Below are 18,894 nucleotides of genomic sequence, written 5' to 3'. Positions count from 1 at the left end.
GAAGAAAAAAAACTACTGCCGCCAATTGCAAACAAGTTATCCTCAGCCACCTTCAGAATTGCCATTTTCAAGTTCATTGACGAGCTGCTACTAGGCTACCTTGGTTCAAAGACGTAATTCATATTATTTTAACGCATCCCCCAACTCTGTGGAAAGGAGTTGCAATGTTTGATACTGTATCATAGCAGCATTCAGCAAATATTGGCAGTGTTTTCAGTACTGGGAGATCAAATTATTTGGCTACGACAAGATTTACATAAAAACATACAATTTACAAATATACTGATATTTAACAAGTAAACTAAAACTGCATTTATTTGACTGATTAACAGTTTTATTTCACACATTCACAATAACTGTCAAGTTAGTGAAAAGACGTTACCAAAAAAAGGGGGGAAAAGGTAACCACACTTTTCAGTCATTTACTTTTCTGAACAAGATTATGGAGCTGTAAACATCCTGTTGAAACAGTAATTTGTTGCTTAATATAGTCTTTAAAAATTAATGTCATACATTGGGGGGGCACAGTGCTTATTTATTTCCCTTAAAAGCAGTGTTGGTTTTTAATATTTTAAATACACTACGGTATGTAAAATCAAATAAACTTTAGTTTTTATATCTAGGGGAGTTCAGCTGGTTATTTGCAAATTTATGTACCAAACAAAGCAAAGAATAAATCAGAATCAACTTAAGACAACAAAGCACATACTGACTGTATATTATATGTGATGCAAGTTCTACTGTATATCTCTTAAAGATTAAATAATACTCGCATTAATGAAATCATGCACCTTATTTCAATAATGCAAGATGCATCGCCAACATTTTGTGTTGAGAAAAGATATCCAAACATTTTTTGAAAAAAGAAACAGGTCAATTTCTAACACTTCCTGTTCAGTTTGCTATTTATACAATTTCTGGTGTGTTGACCAACACAATTATGGTGCTAAAGCTAAAGGCTGTGCTCTTAGGTGCTGATAGTGTATTGGATGACGCCAATGTCATCAGGGCAAGACTTCAGGACAGAAGTCCAGGCACCACTTATCAGAATGGGCAGGAGGGCTCCCATAACAGTAGCATTGGCTCACCTCCTTATGAAGTAAGAGACGCAATCCATGTCGCTCTCCAAAGGGAGCCCTCCTCCCCCAAGTTGAGTGAAGAGGCAACAATTATGTAACTGCACAACTGGATGTGCTGATACAACCACAGCTTGTGATCTAAACTGAGGATACACAGTCGTACCTTGGAAGTCAAACCAAATCCATTCCGGAAGTCCGTTCGTCTTCCGAAACATTCAGAAACCAAATTACGGCTTCTGATTGGCTGCAGGAAGCTCCTGACAGCCAATCAGAAGCCACGGAAGCCCCGTCGGCTATTCAGCTTCCAAAAGAACATTTGAAAACCGGAACGTTCCGATTCGCAAGGTGTTCGAGAGCCGAGGTATGACTGTATTAGATTGGTTAGCATTATGTCTTCCAAACCTTCATGTCCTCCACAGGAAAACTATTCAATTCTAACCAGCAACAGCATAGTTAAACCCAGGGCTTTGGTGTAATTTAGTGTCCACTCCACCAAAGCTAGAATATCATTTTGTGCTGATTTCAACTAATTTATTGTTCTGAGTGGCTTCCTAAGGAAGAACACTAAAACCATTGGATTCCATGTTGGCTTAAGGGAAGACAAGATGCACGACGTGGGTTAAGAATATCTGGCAGCTCTGGGCCAATGTTTGACGGTATATATCTATAGTGGTGGTGAGTAGTTCTTGGCTGCTGCAGGTCACTTTGAAGCCATCACTTCAGGGGTAAAAGGATGACGACAGCGCCATGCCCTCGTACCTTTTTATTGGTGGGTCTCTGCTGAGGAAAGAGGGAGTTGGAAACCAGAGATTTCCATGTAAAGCTAAACATTCAATGAACTGGCTCTGCCTAAGTCATGGGCCAAATCAAGCTGACCCAAGATTCAGTAGAAGAGGGTTGAAGCAGTCTCAGATCCACCTGGGGCTGTCAAAAGAGATGGTGGCAACCATAAAGCTGCCCTCGGCTGTGTATTTAATCAGGGTTTCAAATTATAGGCAATGCATGGCCCTCAATTAAAGTTGGGGCCTGGATCTGGGTCAGCCTTGGATGGCATCAGGGTCCGAATTGGATCGGTGTGGGAGAGGCAAGCACAGCCTTATTTACAACAGCTGTTACAACACTTCTTTTCAGGCTAATTTAACACAAAAGGGAGACAGTTACTTTCTGTAGTGGGAGAGATGCCTTCTAATCTTGATGAAGTCCAAATTTAATATAACGGAATATGATGATAAATTCTAAATCAGCGATATCCTTCCTACTACAGAGTGTAATAACCTCACATCCAGATGTTAAATTATTCCTTGCAACAGTACGAAAGATAGTATCATAAGCAGTTACATACTGGGAGCCTATATATTCAGCATGGAAAGAAATACAAGACTGCTAATATTTTGGCACCAAGATTCTACAGTACAATTTCATGAAGCAGAATGTTAGCTATAGAGCACCGTGATTTTGGGAATACAGGCGTGCTTTGTGCCTTGTATTGAACGAGTTAGCACACTCTTTTCAACAATAGTTTAAGAAAGAGTCCAAATTAATTTACCTTCAGGTTTGCCCTTTTTGCAGAGTATGAATATTTCTTTTTCATTATCTGTCGCCTGTTCAGCAGTCGTCAAAGAGGGAGAACTGACAGAATCAACAGCCTCTTCAGTAGCCCCATCAAACCAAGTCTTTAAAAGAAAACCATTTTTAAAAGTTACTTATCTTCATACATACAATCTCCCTCTGCCATATCAATTCACAAACCAACATGAAAGATTTTAAAGCCAGTATTTCACCACATAAAACAATTAACCTAATTTACCTCAGGTACATCAAACGGAACTTCCTGATTATTAGCCTTAAGAATATCTGCTAGCAGCCTCAAAGTTCTTTCACGGGGAATACTGTTTTCTTCTTGCATTTTAGTCCAAACAGCGTCAGCCCTTTGCCAATCGTTGTTTACCTCTGAAGGGGGAAAAGTGAAAGAACAGAGGAAACCTAAATGTGGCACTGTCATTTTCTACTGCAAGCTGTTTCATGCATGTCTTCACATGAAGTTTACTTTCCCATATATAACCAACTTCCTTTGTTACTTAATCTGGAGTGGGTGTTTGAACATTCTTTTTTCAAGTTATTTATAATTAGAGCCAAACAGAATATTACACATCATAGGAATAATTCTCCTGCCAGTGTAGTCCTAATTTCCTTTTATTTAGAAATCTTCATCGCGGGGAGGAGTTGCGGTGGACCGCGTGGCCAGCTACTCTTCTCCAGGGGCGGGGGACGAAGTCCCGCGTTGCCCTGGGGGATCCCGACTGCGTCAGCACTCAGCCAGCCAATCAGCTGGCTGGTGGGGGCATGGCTGGGACCATTTAAGTGGAGGAGCAAGCCGGAGGGCTTCCTCTTGGCTCGCCTCTTCAAGCTCCCTCCCTCCATTTTTTGCAGGTTTTAGTCATTGGCCTTGCTATGGACCTCGGTTGGTCGCTGTTGAGGGGCCTGGTAGGAATTTTTCCACTTGGCAAAACTGACACAGGCCATTTGGTTTTCGCCTACCTCGTAGCAATCGTCACAACTTTGTTAGGGTTGCGGTTAGGCATTGTTTGACCTTTTGATAGGAGAGGGGAGGTGTGGCCATTACCTGCCCCTCCAAGTGTAAGGGTATTCCGTTAAAGGAATCCGGGGGTGTGCATCTTGTCTAAAGCCCAGGGCAGGGCTAGGACCATGACACGACCCCGTCGGGAACACCTGGGGGAGCTCAAGTTGGTCTGCATGGACGGGGCTCCCCCTTCTGGGGGTTTACCCTTACCAGACTCCCTGCACAACGGGCAGGGGTCAGATATAGTCGGGTCCAGTCAATGCCTAAGCCAATTACTGCTCACATTCTGTAATCAATAAGCTTCAAACTTGATCCCCTAAGGGGAGTGCAACCCCACTCAGAGCAGGCTGCACATGTACTCCCACACCATCAAAATCCTCAACCAGCAATATTTCTGTCTTGTATGGATTACTGTATTTTCCCATGTATAAGATGCCCCCTATTTTGGGGGACTCCAAATTAAGAAAACAGCCTTCAGCACTACCTGTGTATAAGATGAGCCCCTTTAAACATAATTTGGAGTATAAGACCTAGTCTTATACATGGAAAAATACGGTATGTTTCCACTCCCCCTTCCCTATCTACTACAATAAGGATGCCAAGCAGTTCAGGACTTTCACAACCTCTCCAGAATTACAAGTTAGAAGAGAGACAGCAATGGAGGTCATCAGGATATAGGCAACATGCTGACCCAAATCCCTGGCTCATCACCATTTCCCATATTCCAAGGTGCCTGAATATGGGAACACACAGTGAACAAAGTACATCTCCCAACTCCTTGCAAAAAAACTCCATATATTAGAGAGTTAAAATAACCTCTGTTCATCACTCGCCTTGCAATCAATGATGGATTACAGGTTTATAATAATTCCCATTTTTGTGCTGAACTACGTGCCTACATTTGTAAACTGAGGGGAAACTGAATTTAGCTACCGTTTTAATAATATACAGAAATAGCCATAGAACCTCAGGAGTCGTATTGCATGCAACAGTTTTGAAAGATGATTAGACGTGGGTTAAGACTAAGGTTCTGTTTTTGCTCTTACAGCGGACCAAACTGTTTCCCCTTTATTTAAGTAGACTGAATTGATTGTGTCTTTTCTTGCTGTCTACAGATTTTGCACAACAGTGTTTGATAAAATTTGTATCTTAGCTTTCTCCTCTCACCATTGAAGAGAGACAGGCTGCTTGTTGGGAAAGGAGGAGGACTCCCTCCTACTAAAGGAAGATTATGTTTGGAAACCCAGTTGCTTTATTATGGTGAACCAGTATTTGTAAAACAATAAGGAAGATTTAAAAAAAAAAGCTGCTGAGGAAATGAAATGCAAGAATGGAATAAAGCATACAGCAAATATCTTGGCCACTTCTCTTCTGAATGTTCTTTTTGCAAGCAAAAGAGGTGAATACTCTGCCAAGGTGGATGGAAAAAACCATGTTTCCTTATCTTATAAAAGGTGTTGTAACATCAAACTGCCGAGCTGCAGTAAAGCAAAAATCCATCTGTTTCCAAAAAACACAGTTCCAGAGAGGTGGTTGTACTGGGCTGCAGCAGCAAAAATAATGGAGAATCTTGTGGCACTTTACAGAGTTACAGTTACTGAATTTCATAGCCTGTTTTCCTCTTTCATGGAGCCCTTCCTTCACCTTGCTAATTTTGGCTAACCACAGCTTGCCATGTCTGAACTGGAAAACTATGGTTAGTGCTAACCTTCAAACGACAGCTTGCAAACTCACCTCATATTGAGGTTTGAAAGTCTTTCTTTTTTTTTAAAAAAAAGCAAATGACTAAGCAAGCAAGCAGTCAACAGATGCCATAGAAAATTACAGTTATGGTTAAACTAGCCCAACTGACCTGTATTGGTTGCTACTAACATGAAACAAATTCCTAGGCATATATTACAGATGTCTGAATAGAGGAGAATTGCAGGAACATGTAGTGTATCCAATTCTACTCATACCAGGGCTTGATTGCACAAATTGATGCATAAAAGACCCTGCAACATGATGTTTAGCCATTTTCTTTGAAAAGCAGACAACCACTCCAAAATGTCCGATCAAACTGCTTTTAAATGACTTCTCAGTTTCAAAAACTGTGCGCCATATGGTATGTGAGGTTCCAATTCAAGATATATAAAGTCCAAAGCCTTTATCAATGTGCAGCATTACGTAAGCAGTCCTTTGGATCCCAGGCCATATAAAATCTGATCCTATTAAAAGAGGATGAGACAAAATGTTTCAGAGGTATGGCACGCCTGCAAAATTCCCTTTCCGTCAATCGGATCTGCAGTCACCCATTGCTATGTGGCTCTCAATTTTCGATTGTCCTCGAATGCTTAACAAGTTGCCCACGTACTGGTAAGATTTTGAAAGGCTTTCAAGATATTCCTTGGGAGGCTGCGAGTGTATTTGGCTATCTTCTATTGAAAGCAATTATGTATGTAGCAAAGAGGAACATCTTTTCAAATTCTTTTGTAGACAGCAAAACAAGACAGCTCTTCAAAGCAAGGGGAGAAATTACACAGAGGATTCTTGAATTTCTGAGACATGGTTTAGTACTACACAATGATGGGAAATGGCAACTTTCTTTAAAGAACTCCTCAAGAGATAAATACCACCTATGCAGAAGCAAATAGGTGGTTTACAAAAACCTTCAATTATCGTTCAACCAAAGTAAGCCAACTGCAGAATGTTTCCCTATTCGAGTTAACACTCTAAAACTGGAAGAAAGAAACTTAACTGGTAAATTGGAATGCAGCTGAAGTACAATGAACAACATTTCACCCATGGGCAGGGCACTGAACTGAACGGACAAATGCTGTTCCAGGGAGAAGAAATCTTTAACAGGCTGCAATAAAGCCCAGACAGCTTGGCAGCTAAAAGATGGTACACTGAAAATTGTGGTGACCAGCCCACCTACTAGGTAAAAGGGAGAGCAAGGATGGAATATGAGACAGGCCATGATTGAACCCTGACCAAATGGTTGTGTCCAAAGGTCTTGTTTCCTCTTAAGCAAGCTCTAATTCTACTTATCTCCACTGGGCATGCTTGCTGCTGCTCGGAGTTGCAATCCAAAACATCTAGAGTGCGCCATACTGGCTACCCTGCAGTAAACCCAATAAGGAACCTAGGCTGGTAGCAAATCTGCCATCTGTGATCTAGTTTAGATACCTACATTGCAGCGGTTTGGACTAGTTGACCCTTAGCTAGGTTACTCCCCCACACCTTCGGAGGAAGGGAATCAAGCCTATTGTTTTACTTAGTCTACCTAAGGAGCACAATGTGTGAGGTCTGAGCTGGTTGCCCCAAGCTCAGACAGCATGGCTCTTACAAGCCATTCTCATGTTTCTATACCAATTATTTAGGAACTTTCACCACTGTAACTAAGGCAACTTACATTTATCTTAGAAGGCCATATTTTAAAGGTTTAACAGCTTATATTTCCATGCTTTGCTGCATGTTTCGTGCGCTTGGTTCTTCCTGCCAAAGTATAGAACCATACATATGTCCCTACTGAAATTCCTTTTGTTAGTTTGGGCCCAGTTTTCCAATCTGTTAAGGGCATCTTGAATCCCAATTCTGTCTTCTGAGCTACCCCTCCCGGTTTGGTGTCATTTGCCAATTGGTTGACCACCCCCTCAATTCCTTCGTCCAAGTCATTTATAAAGCTGTTGAACCACAACAGACCCAGGACAGAACCCTGCGGCACCCAACTTGCCACATTTTTCCATAATGATGAGGAACCATTAATGAGCACACTTTGTGCCTCACGATTCCAATTCTTTGCTCCTCACACTAAAACTACAGTTGCTGCCCTTTGTAACCCCTCCCACCAATACCACCACATCCTTAGCCATACAAGTAAAGGGCATAGTATCAGTTGCTTACAATACTATTAATTTCTCAATATCGTTAATATCTCAATTGTTTTTTTGTGGCTGCAGAAACAATTCTATTCTGAACATTGGTAAGTCTAACATGAGACATATGAGAATTTTCCTCACTTATAAGAACCAAAATAAAGAAGAGACTGTCCATTTTACTTACTGCATAATTTTAACAGGTAGTAATACATCTCGTCTCTATCACATTCAAAAAGCTTTTGAGTCAGTTCTACCATGCTTTCCAGGGCTTCAACCTTAAACGAGAAAATATTACAAACACACACCACATTTATAACATCTATACATGACATAAAGAACTGCTTGGTTTATTAGACATTTATTGCATATGTATCAAGTTGTAAAAAAGTTATGATGGGGTAATGAATAGGTAGGGGATGTAGAATGAGCAAATAGGAAAAAGGGGAGTAGAAGAATGTGACTATATGATGTGTGATGGAATTTTCTGTGCATGAACTAACATTTTAGCAATGATTTTCTCAACGTATAAATTGCGACGACAATGCACACCAACAAAAAGAGAATAAGGCTATCAGTGACTACTAGCCACAATGGCTAAGTTTTACCTCCATTGCAAGAAGCAGCATAGCCCTGAATACCAGTTGTTGAGAATCACAAGTTGGGAGAACACTGTCACACTTAAATCCTGCTTGTGGGCTTCGGATAACCATCCAGTTGGCCTCTGTGAGAACAGGAGGCTGGACGAGATGGGCCTTATGCAGCAGGGCTCTTCTTATTAAAGATCTTATACGTATATATTGCAAGTGTTAATCAGTTCCTGACACTTCCCTATAATAGCAGTGTATCTCATATAGTAATCACTCTGCCAACATTAGTTAGCCACTCTGAGCCCGGCTCCGGCCGGGGTACAAATAAAATTTTATTATTATTATTATTATTATTATTATTATTATTATTATTATTATTATTATATTTTTATCATCATCATCAAAAGTATGCCCAGTGAAATTAATGAACATTATTGTCAGGACTGGTTGTTGTCCTCTTCAGTGAAACTTCTAACTCTAACTCTTCCCTGACAATCATTGACATTATGTATGATTTAGTTACGTCCCTGCATCGCAGGGGATTGGACTCGATGACCCTCAGGGTCCCTTCCAACTCTGCAATTCTTTGATTCTACGAGTAACTTAAGTTCATTAATGACAATGGGTGAGTATAATTAACACTGTATACAACCTTCTATATTCTCGATCAGTGTATTTGCCAATACAGTGGTACCTCTGGATGCGAACGGGATCCATTTTGGAGCCCCGTTTGCATCCTGAAGCAAACACAACCCGTGTCTGCGGGACACGATTTGCTGCTTCCGAGCATGTGCGTGATGTCATTTTGACCGTCTGCGCATGCAGACGCTCCATTACTTCCGGTAATGCGCTCCATTGCTTCCGGGTCACCGCAGAGCGCAACCCGAAAATACTCATCCCAAAGCTACTTCAACCCAAGGGAAGACTGTAAAAGGGTATCTCACTTTCAAAATGAACTGAAGTTAGCTGGGCATCAGCTTTGCGTCTGTAATAGTACACAACTGATCTAAGTAATTTCCAAATGGTTTTGCATACAGTCATACCTCTTGTTACGTCTGCTTCATGTTACGTTCTTTCAGGGTATGCCCTGCGGCGACCCGGAAGTACAGGAAAGGGTTACTTCCGGGTTTTGCGGTTCGCACATGTGCAGACATGTGCAGACGTGCAAAACGATGTCACGCGCATGCGCATAAGTGGCAAATTGCGACCTGCAGACGCGGGTTGCGTTCTGCTCATGTTGCGAACGGGGCTCCGGAACGGATCCCGTTCACAACCAGAGGTACCACTGTACTTGTTTAGGCTGCCAATACCTTGTAGGAAAAAACAGGTTCATACTGTTTTACTTCACCGTGTCAACATTCGCTCACTAACCAAGCTATTGTTTGTGATCACCACCAATCCTTTCCTTCTCCCAAGTCTTGTGGCTCATGGAGAAAGTGAGGAAAGGAAAAGACATCAGCCCTCCTGTGGGGCTTTTGCAGAAAAGGTAAAACAGCAGAAGCCCAGTGGGATGGGGAAGCCATCTTTCCTCTCTCCTACAAAGATCTTGGAGGAGGAATGGAGGAGTGATTTCTCTTCTTGCAAAAGCTCATTCTCCCAACTTCTCTGTAGGGAAAAGGAGAATGTTTACTTCTTTTTCTCAATAGGCGTTTACAGGACAGGGTAGAAGCAGCTGGGCCTGGGCCTGAAGTTCTACAGCGAAGGCCTAACAAGTTGGCAAGTAAAATGATAAAAGGTAAAGGTAAAGGTACCCCTGCCCGTACGGGCCAGTCTTGACAGACTCTGGGGTTGAGCGCCCATCTCTCTCAAGAGGCCAGGGGCCAGCGCTGTCCGAAGACACTTCCGGGTCACGTGGCCAGCGTGACATTGCTGCTCTGGCGAGCCAGAGCCGCACACGGAAACGCTGTTTACCTTCCCGCTAGTAAGCGGTCCCTATTTATCTACTTGCACCCAGGGCTGTTTTCGAACTGCTAGGTTGGCAGGCGCTGGGACCGAACAGCGGGAGCGCACCCCGCCGCGGGGATTCGAACCGCCGACCTTTCGATCGGCAAGCCCTAGGCGCTGAGGCTTTAACCCACAGCGCCACCCGTGTCCCATTAGTAAAATGATAGAACCCTGAATATAATATAAGGAATGGGAAAGACAAGACAGGTGACTATCCTACTCAATAGCTGTAGACTGTTGTTAACTGGAGGCCCTACTGAAAGGTAGTTAATACATGCAGGTCCTGCTTTGCAAACACAATGAGCTCCCAAGTAAATCGCTTGATGGTGAGTGTTTGCACAACAAGCCAATGATTTCCATTATTTCCTATGGGAAATTTCTAATCCATGATTTGTCCATTCTCCCTCCCTTTGCCTGATCTCTCCTGCTCCCTGATTTGTCAGATCTCTCTCCCTTCCTCTATGCCAGTGATGGGCAAACTTGGCCCTCTGGCTGTTTTGAGACTACAACTCCCATCATCCCTAGCTAACAGGACCAGTGGTGAGGGATGATGGGAATTGTAGTCCCAAAAAGAGCTGGAGGGCCAAGTTTGCTCATCAATGCTCTGTGCCTTCTGCCCCAAATGGCTGCTACTGACCAGCAAAACACAAATATGTAAGGAGGTGGGCTGTTTGGATATCTGAATCAGCCATTTGTGTAGCAAGGTTTGGGTATAATGATATGTGTTTGGATAACAAATTTTCAATAAAGAGCATTCTGATAGTGGGAGGTGCATGTACACACAAACTAATTAAGTCTTTTTCTCTTGGATTTGGATGGTTACAATAGAAATGATGCAAAATTATTGCCTTAAATTAGTAAGAAAAATAAAATTTTCACAATACACAAACCTGATTATTTCCAATACACCTCTCTGCAAACCACTGCAGTCTGGTTGGTCGAGCTCTTAAACCAGGTGTCTGCAAAACAAGATTTCAGAGTAACTAAGCACTTGCTGACTTGGAATAATTCCTTAAATGTGGAGGATTAATATGCAGTTATAACATAAGATTACTCGAGTGGTGAACTTGCCCACTAGACACATTTTCATGCTACAACAGTTGAATATGAGGTTTAACACTTTCAAAAACAGTAGTGGTACTAAATATAGCCATGCTGTTTTAACTAAAATATTATAAGAAAAGTTCCGTATTTTTCAATGTGTTTAAAAGCAAAATGACTTCTGGGATACAAATATAAATAAAGCTGAATTGTTTAAGTCTGAATCTTTTTGAGTACTATGTCTTAGTGACTAAATTGATTTGTTATATTTGCTTTGCGTGGGACAAGTTGTGTCTTGGGCTGGTCTGTCAGCTGCTAACTGCAACTTAAGTTAATATTTAAGTATAATCACGTGCTCTTTGGTTTTATATGCAGTGTTTTTTTATTATACTGATGTTTCTATGATACTTTAGTTTGGCTGCCTTAAATGTCAATTACAGCATAAAGGAGGGATGCTATTTTTTCTAAAAATAAACATAATTCTTTTGCCATTCTATTTACTGATTTCTGAAAAAAAATCAGGCTCCCCAATAGTAATTACAGCAATTCAAAGAACTGTGTTATTACCTGTGTTGCTTAACTCAACTCTACAGAGACCAAACTAGACTGTGGCAATTCTATGTATTCTAAGGTGGTCTGTTGGTTTTTCTATAGCAGATAAACTCTCTATGTTCTGACAACAGCAGTTCAATAGCCAGGGTTATTTCTTTTGCTATCTTGGTAAAATGGTATTTATTCCCAACCTAACTAGAAGGAATGTTTCGTCATCCTGGTCTGTTTAATTCTTCCATCTCCCCCTCCACTAATTCCTACTTCTGGCGTGCAAATGTGGTTGTTAAGATCACTTCAACAATGCAAGTTAGGTAGCAAAAATTTCCAAAGAAAACACTAAATCAACTTTTGTCTCTGTGGAACAGCCTTCACAATTGTCCACAACCAAATGGTTTTCAGAGTTTACAAGCAACCTGTTCTCAGCTACAGGGCACTTCAACAAGAACATTTATTTGCTACTCCATTGGCTAATAGCTCCTCTTGTGCACTCTGGACTTTTCTTCTGTATATCAAACCCTTTATTGATTCTATCAGCGCCGCTAAAGTTGTCTGCATTTTTTTAAAAAAAAAAGATTATAGAAACATAGTCAAAAAGCAAAATTCCTGCCTGCCCCCCTCCTGTCCCCAAGCATAGTCCCACATTCTGGCCTTTTACAATGAATAGTGGGGACATTCTGCAGCCAACTATAGCTGTTCTCTAACTTCATCTGTATTGCAACATTGCAGAGTGGTACATCCTACCAAAAGTTCTAAACCAATATTGATTCATGGAAAGTCCAAAGCAAGCTCCAACGTCATGACTGGGATAGAAATTATCAGAAACTTGCTGAAAGCAATCTGGCAAAGTTTGTGGAAGTAGAAGAACTCTCAGTGGCATTTTAGAAACTTGGTGGTTCATCTCTCTCTCCCCTCCTTCCTTCCTTTCCTTCTCAAGCACTCTACTTCTCCCAGTACCCAATGCTGTAGCACTATTGATGCTGTGAATCTGATAAATTACTACACAAAGGGAGCCCAATGGCACAGCACTGAACTTTTTAAAGAAAGTTAACAGGGTGACAATGCTGGGTGCTACCTCTGATGTCCTCCCCACAACTGCCAAGACTGAATGTGATCTGGCAACCATAATGTCCACCTGGAAAAACCCTGCTCTAAGATGCCAGGGTTCTCTCCCCCCCCCCCTTGTATCTTTTTAGCATAGGACTATCAAATCATTATTTTATGTCATATGGATATATGACCATCAAGCAAACGATAAACAGAAACCACTTGTGTATAATTTCATAGCACACGTGATATTGGCAAGTGAATGCATACAGAAGAAGTGCTTGCTGGTTTTAAATACACCTCTTATGCCTCCCCCCCCCCCCCATCTGATGATCTCTTAAACAATTTCACAAGACTGGGGGTGGGGGGTGGGGAACCAGTGAGAACTAAAGAATTAAGATCTTATACAACATGCCCATGGAAATTAAAAGAGAAGAAGTATGTTACTTGAATCTCTAGATAATCCTCTTTGTGACATAGCAAAACTCAAATGCGGCATTCACTTCCAACTTTCAATATCATTGCTGCTCCAAATGCCAATGATCTAAATGGCTTTAAAAGCTGAAAACTTTATATAGCAAATCCTCCTCTGTTAAGAAATGATTGCTGTGCCCATCACTACAAGGACAGCTGAGTTATACAGTGGATATTCTTGTGTTTCATTTTGAAATTGAGAAGTGTTTTCACATATAGTAGGTTCTCAATCATCAAAAGAACATCTAGGTCAGATTAACTAAATCTCTAGGGCTTGCACGATAGTCCATATTTGTGGCTTATCTCTAACCATCTTACTGAATTTTCAGCATTGTGCCTGGTCTGAAATTGAGACAGCTGTAATGCAGTACATTGTAAAAAGAAAAGAAAAAGGGAGAACCTATGCTGTAACCTACAAAAAAAAATCTTCAATAACTTGTGGCTTTTATTTTCTTTTACTTACAGATCACTCAAAGTGAAAACATTAAGTTTGGCAGCAACAACACACCACTGATTGTTACTTGCCTTCCTTCTGGAAAAGACAGCTTTTTATCCATTCTCCATTCAGTTTTCTAAAATGTTTTCTTTTCAATACCATATGAGGCTTAAAACAGTATTCTGCTTTACAATGTAATCTTTACTGCTCTATTGTTTTGACTTCTCCCTATGGATAATTATGTATTTGGACAGCAGCCCAAATTGCTTTTCTACTGTTGTTTGTTTGCGGCTATTGGTGCGTGCGCAAAATAACTATTTTAATGTCTTCATGTGAAGCTTAACTAAATATTCTTTCACCGCCCAAAGGCCTGGAATCAGAGAATGGTGTGGGCACCATAGATTTCCTGTGCCCTCTGAAAAACCGCTCCGGAAGCCACCCAGAGGGTGTGCAATGTTGTGTAGTAGAGGTGCAACTAGGGGGTGGGAGCTGGGAGGGCAGGTGAGATGCTGATTGAAATTGGCAAAAAAGATTACTGACACGCCCCCCCAAATAAAAGCAACAATAAAAGCAAGTTTGTTTAAATCATGTATTCGGATCCAAGGTAGCATCCTGCCATAAAAGCATTACAGCAAAAAAGCCTTCTGAGAGCCTATTCTGTAGAACCAGCATTCCTGCCGAGATACGGCAGACACCTACTATCAGTATTTTCTGAGAACAATTGAGGTCACTTTTGTTTCAACAAGCCTTGCCAGCTGGATAAAAAAGGTCTCTGCCGTAGGTGTTCATTTTGTATTGTTTTTAAACCTATTTTCAGCCTTGTTGTTTTCTAAAAATTATTTTATCTGTTTTTATGACATGGCGGTAAACTTGTTTAAGATATTTAAGTAAAAGGAGATTTGTAAGTTAATAAATGGTTGTGGTGTTAGTAGCAGCAGCAGTATTAATAAAACACAGCTATGGCAGCTACAGCTCCGGCTCCAATGGGCAGTTGTCTCACACATGAGTAAAAAAAACAGCCTTGAACATCCTTTCAAAAAATAGTAATAATCATTTTTGCATTTTACAGTGTTTTAACAACAAAAATTAAATCTAAACAAATTCAACCTACATTTTCTTTGGCTTCCCTCCCCCTCTTGCAGTTCCTTATTCTATATCATATTCTTACTGCATAACCAATTCAAACCTATTTACAAATGTATCCTTTATGTTCCCTTTTAAATATTTCTTACTGCTCATGTTTAGGTCAATCCTGCTAACGTTTTTAATTGTTTACAATTTCTCTTCATATATTCAACAATTTTTTCCCATTCTGTTAAAAAAAAAGAAGTCTCTCATCCTGATCTCTTATTCTTCCAGTGAGTTTTGCCATCTCTGTTTGTTCCCTCAGTTTTAGTTGCCAATCATCTTTCGTTGGAACAGTTTCTTCTTTCCATCTCGGGGCATATACCATTCAGGCAGCCCAAAGCCTTGAATTTCCAGCTATGGCTATGAAGATTGTACTAACATTGAAATATTCCATGCTGTTATGTCTAATTTCTTCCTCTGCTATAACTTTAAAGTAAACAAGGACTTGTTTATGAAAGGCTATGATAGCCAGTTACCAACACACTCTGAACTTTTCTAAGATGAAGATATTGTGGGCCATTAATCTATTCACATACACCTTGCACTTTTAATGTCTTATTCTTCATATTCCAATGGGGTGTCTCAAATTCGAACTCTATGTCCTACTCATTTCTCTGATACAGCCTTCTTTCTTCTCCTGCACCACTCTGCAGAATTATTCAAATAGTGCAGGAAATGGGCTGGATCAGAGGTTGCATCATACTGGCCATATTCACACTGCATGGCAACCAGGAACTCCAAGCAAGTGAATGTATCAGTGTCCCTCCAGGTGAGCCCGAGGGCTGCCACAGGAGGGATAGAGTGATCTGGCACCCTTGCTTCTGGTTCCCAGGTGTCACCTTAAGACCTTTTGATGTAGCCAGGCCGGTGGAACTTTCCCCATTTTTAAATCGGCCCGTCATTTTATTGGCGTGTTATATTTTATTGCACACACTATGTACACCAGCGTTTCTCAACCGGGGGCCATATGCCCCCCTGAGGACCCCCAGGATATTCCAAAGGGGCCACAGGTGAAAATTGCATAAATGGGGGGCCACGGCACGAGACTAGGGGGCCACAGAGGGAAGGGAGAAGTGAACAGAACAGATAACAGAGAAGTAGAATGAACAGAGAAGGGACCGTGCTTCCCGCTGGATGGGATTCCTACTTCGTATATGGTAGAATCAGGTTTCAGTCGTGTGAATTATTTACTCAGCCTAACGTGGAACTGCCTTAACATAATGGACAGAGGTGATCTTTGGTTATCGCTCACAACAACAGAACTGTAGATACACACACACACACACACACACACACACACACACATATATGGGGGAATCTGCTGGTGCTGCTGCTTGCTTGGTTTTTGTGCTGCCCTCAGAAGAAAGCCACTTCTTCCACAGCCAGCACAGAAGGATGAGACCCTTCCTGCATGTCCTTCATAGAAATCAATGGCATGTCAGAGGAAGCAGACAGAACTCTATTTCCCCATCACCAGCTTGCCTTTTGACAACCACCACCACCATAACAACAAGCCCCTGTTAAGAGTAAAATGCAGGGGAGTTTTTGCAGACCTTAAGCTTTTTGGGGCTCACTAGCAAGGTTGTCCTAAAGCATAGGTCAATGCAATGTGAACAATCAGGGGAAAGTCGCAGTGAGCCTTGGGCTCGTGCACCGTCCCTTATCCCTCTTCTTCCCAAGCAACCTGGAGGAAGAGTTCAGAAAGTATTGCTTACCTGCACCTTGTAGTGCCATCTGGATGAACAAACTGAAGTTAATATTAACAAGTGGTCTGGGACAAAACAAGCCAACTTCAAATCATAGTTACCGAAGTAGGCATTTTAACTACAGTTGACCATTGTTCCAGATCCAAAATGACATGATAAACTGGTTTATCAAAAGTGGAACAGAAATTCCTCCTCCCAGCTATGTGGGGGGCGGGCGAGAGATTTTACAAAAGAACATAAGAAGAGCCTTAATATTAACCTATTATTATTTACACTACATACTGTTTTCCCAGCATATGCATTGTATCATTAATCTATTCATTATTCACCTTCTAAACAAAAGTGTCTTACAAAAACAAACATTAAAAACAAAGGAAAAGAAACCTAAAATTCTCACCGATAACACGTATAAAAGGGCAGATTGAACTCCTTCTACCTCAGATAGTGGTGTTAGGTGTGACTCCTTGGGGAGAGCACCCCACAAACAGGGAGCCACCACTGAGAAGGCCTTATGCCATGTTGCCACCATTTGCACTTCCTTCAGAGGGGGCACAAAGAGAAGTGTCTTAAATGCCGAACACAGGGCCTGGGTTGATTTACGAGGTGTCCTTGAGGTATCAGAGTCCTGGGTGCATAAGGCTTTAGAGGTCAAAACCAGCACTTTGAATTGATAGCCAACTGGTGCCAGGATTGGTGTTGTATCTGGCCTCTGAACTACCAGCTGTAGCTTCCGAACTATATTCAAAGGCAGCATATACCAACATCTCTCTCGCACACACCATGCAAAATAATTTGTTCCAGCCATCTCTCATGCTCAATAGGTCACATCAATAATCTAGGAAGCTAAATTTCTTTGGAACATCTATATTAAAATGAAATCATACTTTACAAATAAAGGAACATCTTGCTACAATAGTTTTATCTCCACTACAAAATTGAGTTCCATGTTGATTTTATACAGATACGCAGAAAAAGCAATTTGGATGAAAGGGAGCTGTAATCTCTCAATCTCAGGACCCAGAAATATTTTCATGGTTTTTACAGTAGATTAAAAACATACAAAACCAATGGTATCTAGAAATCGGTTGGTATTGTAATGCATGTCCAATGCTGTTCTGAAATCACTGTATTGCTTTAATTTCACTAAACATTATATGTATATAATCAATCCTAAGTAGCTCCCTTGTCAGGTCTGAGTGCCATCATCTTGCTTTTACTCTCAAGTATCTCAAGAATCACTTGAACATTTGAGTCCTGTCAACATTCTTACACTGAACAGATTCTTTGGGGAGCATAATATTGTACCCAAAGTTGGTGCTACAACAGCAGTAGGAAAAATGGCACAAAGGATGTGGAAACATTAAAATAAGAGTGAAATATCACACATTGAACTTTTTAACACAAAGCACACTAGTAACAGCTTTCTCGTGCAGCTGGGTTATTCACAAGAATGAGCTGCTGTCAGCAGCACTAAAGATTTTTTCCCCACAAACAGGTATCATCTTCACATTGTCAGATTAAACAGTCTAACAGAGACACAGTCTAACAGAGACACAGTTTGAAACAGGGATATTCACTGCATTATATCAGGCCGTGATATTCTGGAATACCCAGTTTCACAAATTAGGAAGCAAACGTAACTCATATGATAACGGCTGTGCTGCTAGACCCAATGCAAGGTGCTTGTTGACTTTCAAAGCCCTGTTCAACTTAAGTCCCACATATTTGAAGGGATGCTTCTCTCCATATGTGCCAGCCCAGGCCTTGTGATCTGAAGGGGAGGAGATTCTTGTGGTTTAATCGATAGGCATAGCTTACAACATAGCTCTTCAGGAAGGTTTTTTGCAGAAGGGCAGGCTGGATAAGGGAACTTTAAAAACACCTGCCACTGATTTGTACTGTTTGGGGGTTTTATGCTGTGGTTTTAATGTACTTTTAAGATATTTCTGATGCACTTTTAGTGGAGTAGGAGAGCTGGGGGAAAATTCATATCTAGCAACCAATGTGCCCCTTTGGTTTCAGATATTACATGGGGAGACGAGTCTAAAGAGCCTGGGACACATATTTTCACGGCCCTCTAGTGGCAATAGTGGCTAGAAGTAATGTATTTAGTGGTAACTCTGAAAGTGTATACTCGATTCTGAACAAACTATGCCTCCTAGAGTACAATATGCATACAGATTGTTTTTAATTTGCATTTATTTACAAATGCATTTGTATACGGCTCTCTCAAACTATCAGGGTGGTGCACAGCAATAATAAAATAAAATACATCAACAAAAGTTTAAAGCAGTTCAGATCATTAAAATGACAGTCTACTCAAGAAAAGTGTGTTTATTAAATTATTTTAATTAATTATTAAATTACTAAAAATAAGATTCAGAATTTTGTTCTGTGAACCACCCTAAGAACTCCGGGTATAGGGTTGTATATAAATTCAATATATAATAATAATAATAATA

General features: G+C 40.9%; 2 protein-coding genes across 3 annotated transcripts in view; both read right to left on the bottom strand.

The window, feature by feature from the left end:
• The window catches only part of ABCG5 (ATP binding cassette subfamily G member 5), a 180,715-nt gene that overhangs the window by 82,315 nt on the left and 79,506 nt on the right, over positions 1–18,894 (bottom strand). The gene's annotated exons all lie outside the window — the stretch shown is intronic.
• Positions 1–18,894, bottom strand: part of LRPPRC (leucine rich pentatricopeptide repeat containing) — a 117,443-nt gene that overhangs the window by 25,533 nt on the left and 73,016 nt on the right. For both annotated transcript variants that reach the window (XR_014509401.1, XM_083432940.1), the window contains exons 26-29: positions 10,942–11,010; positions 7,705–7,795; positions 2,887–3,029; positions 2,626–2,752 (exon numbers count right to left, since the gene is read on the bottom strand). Coding sequence is in view for 1 of the 2 variants with exons in the window: in XM_083432940.1 (XP_083289066.1) it covers positions 2,626–2,752; positions 2,887–3,029; positions 7,705–7,795; positions 10,942–11,010 (430 nt within the window). In the remaining variant the exon portion in view is untranslated. The remainder of the gene's footprint in view (positions 1–2,625; positions 2,753–2,886; positions 3,030–7,704; positions 7,796–10,941; positions 11,011–18,894) is intronic.

Source organism: Podarcis tiliguerta (assembly GCF_965153285.1).
Source record: "Podarcis tiliguerta genome assembly, chromosome: 3".
In the NCBI taxonomy this organism is placed as follows: Eukaryota; Metazoa; Chordata; class Lepidosauria; order Squamata; family Lacertidae; genus Podarcis; species Podarcis tiliguerta.
This window is presented reverse-complemented; position numbering and strand designations above follow the sequence as displayed.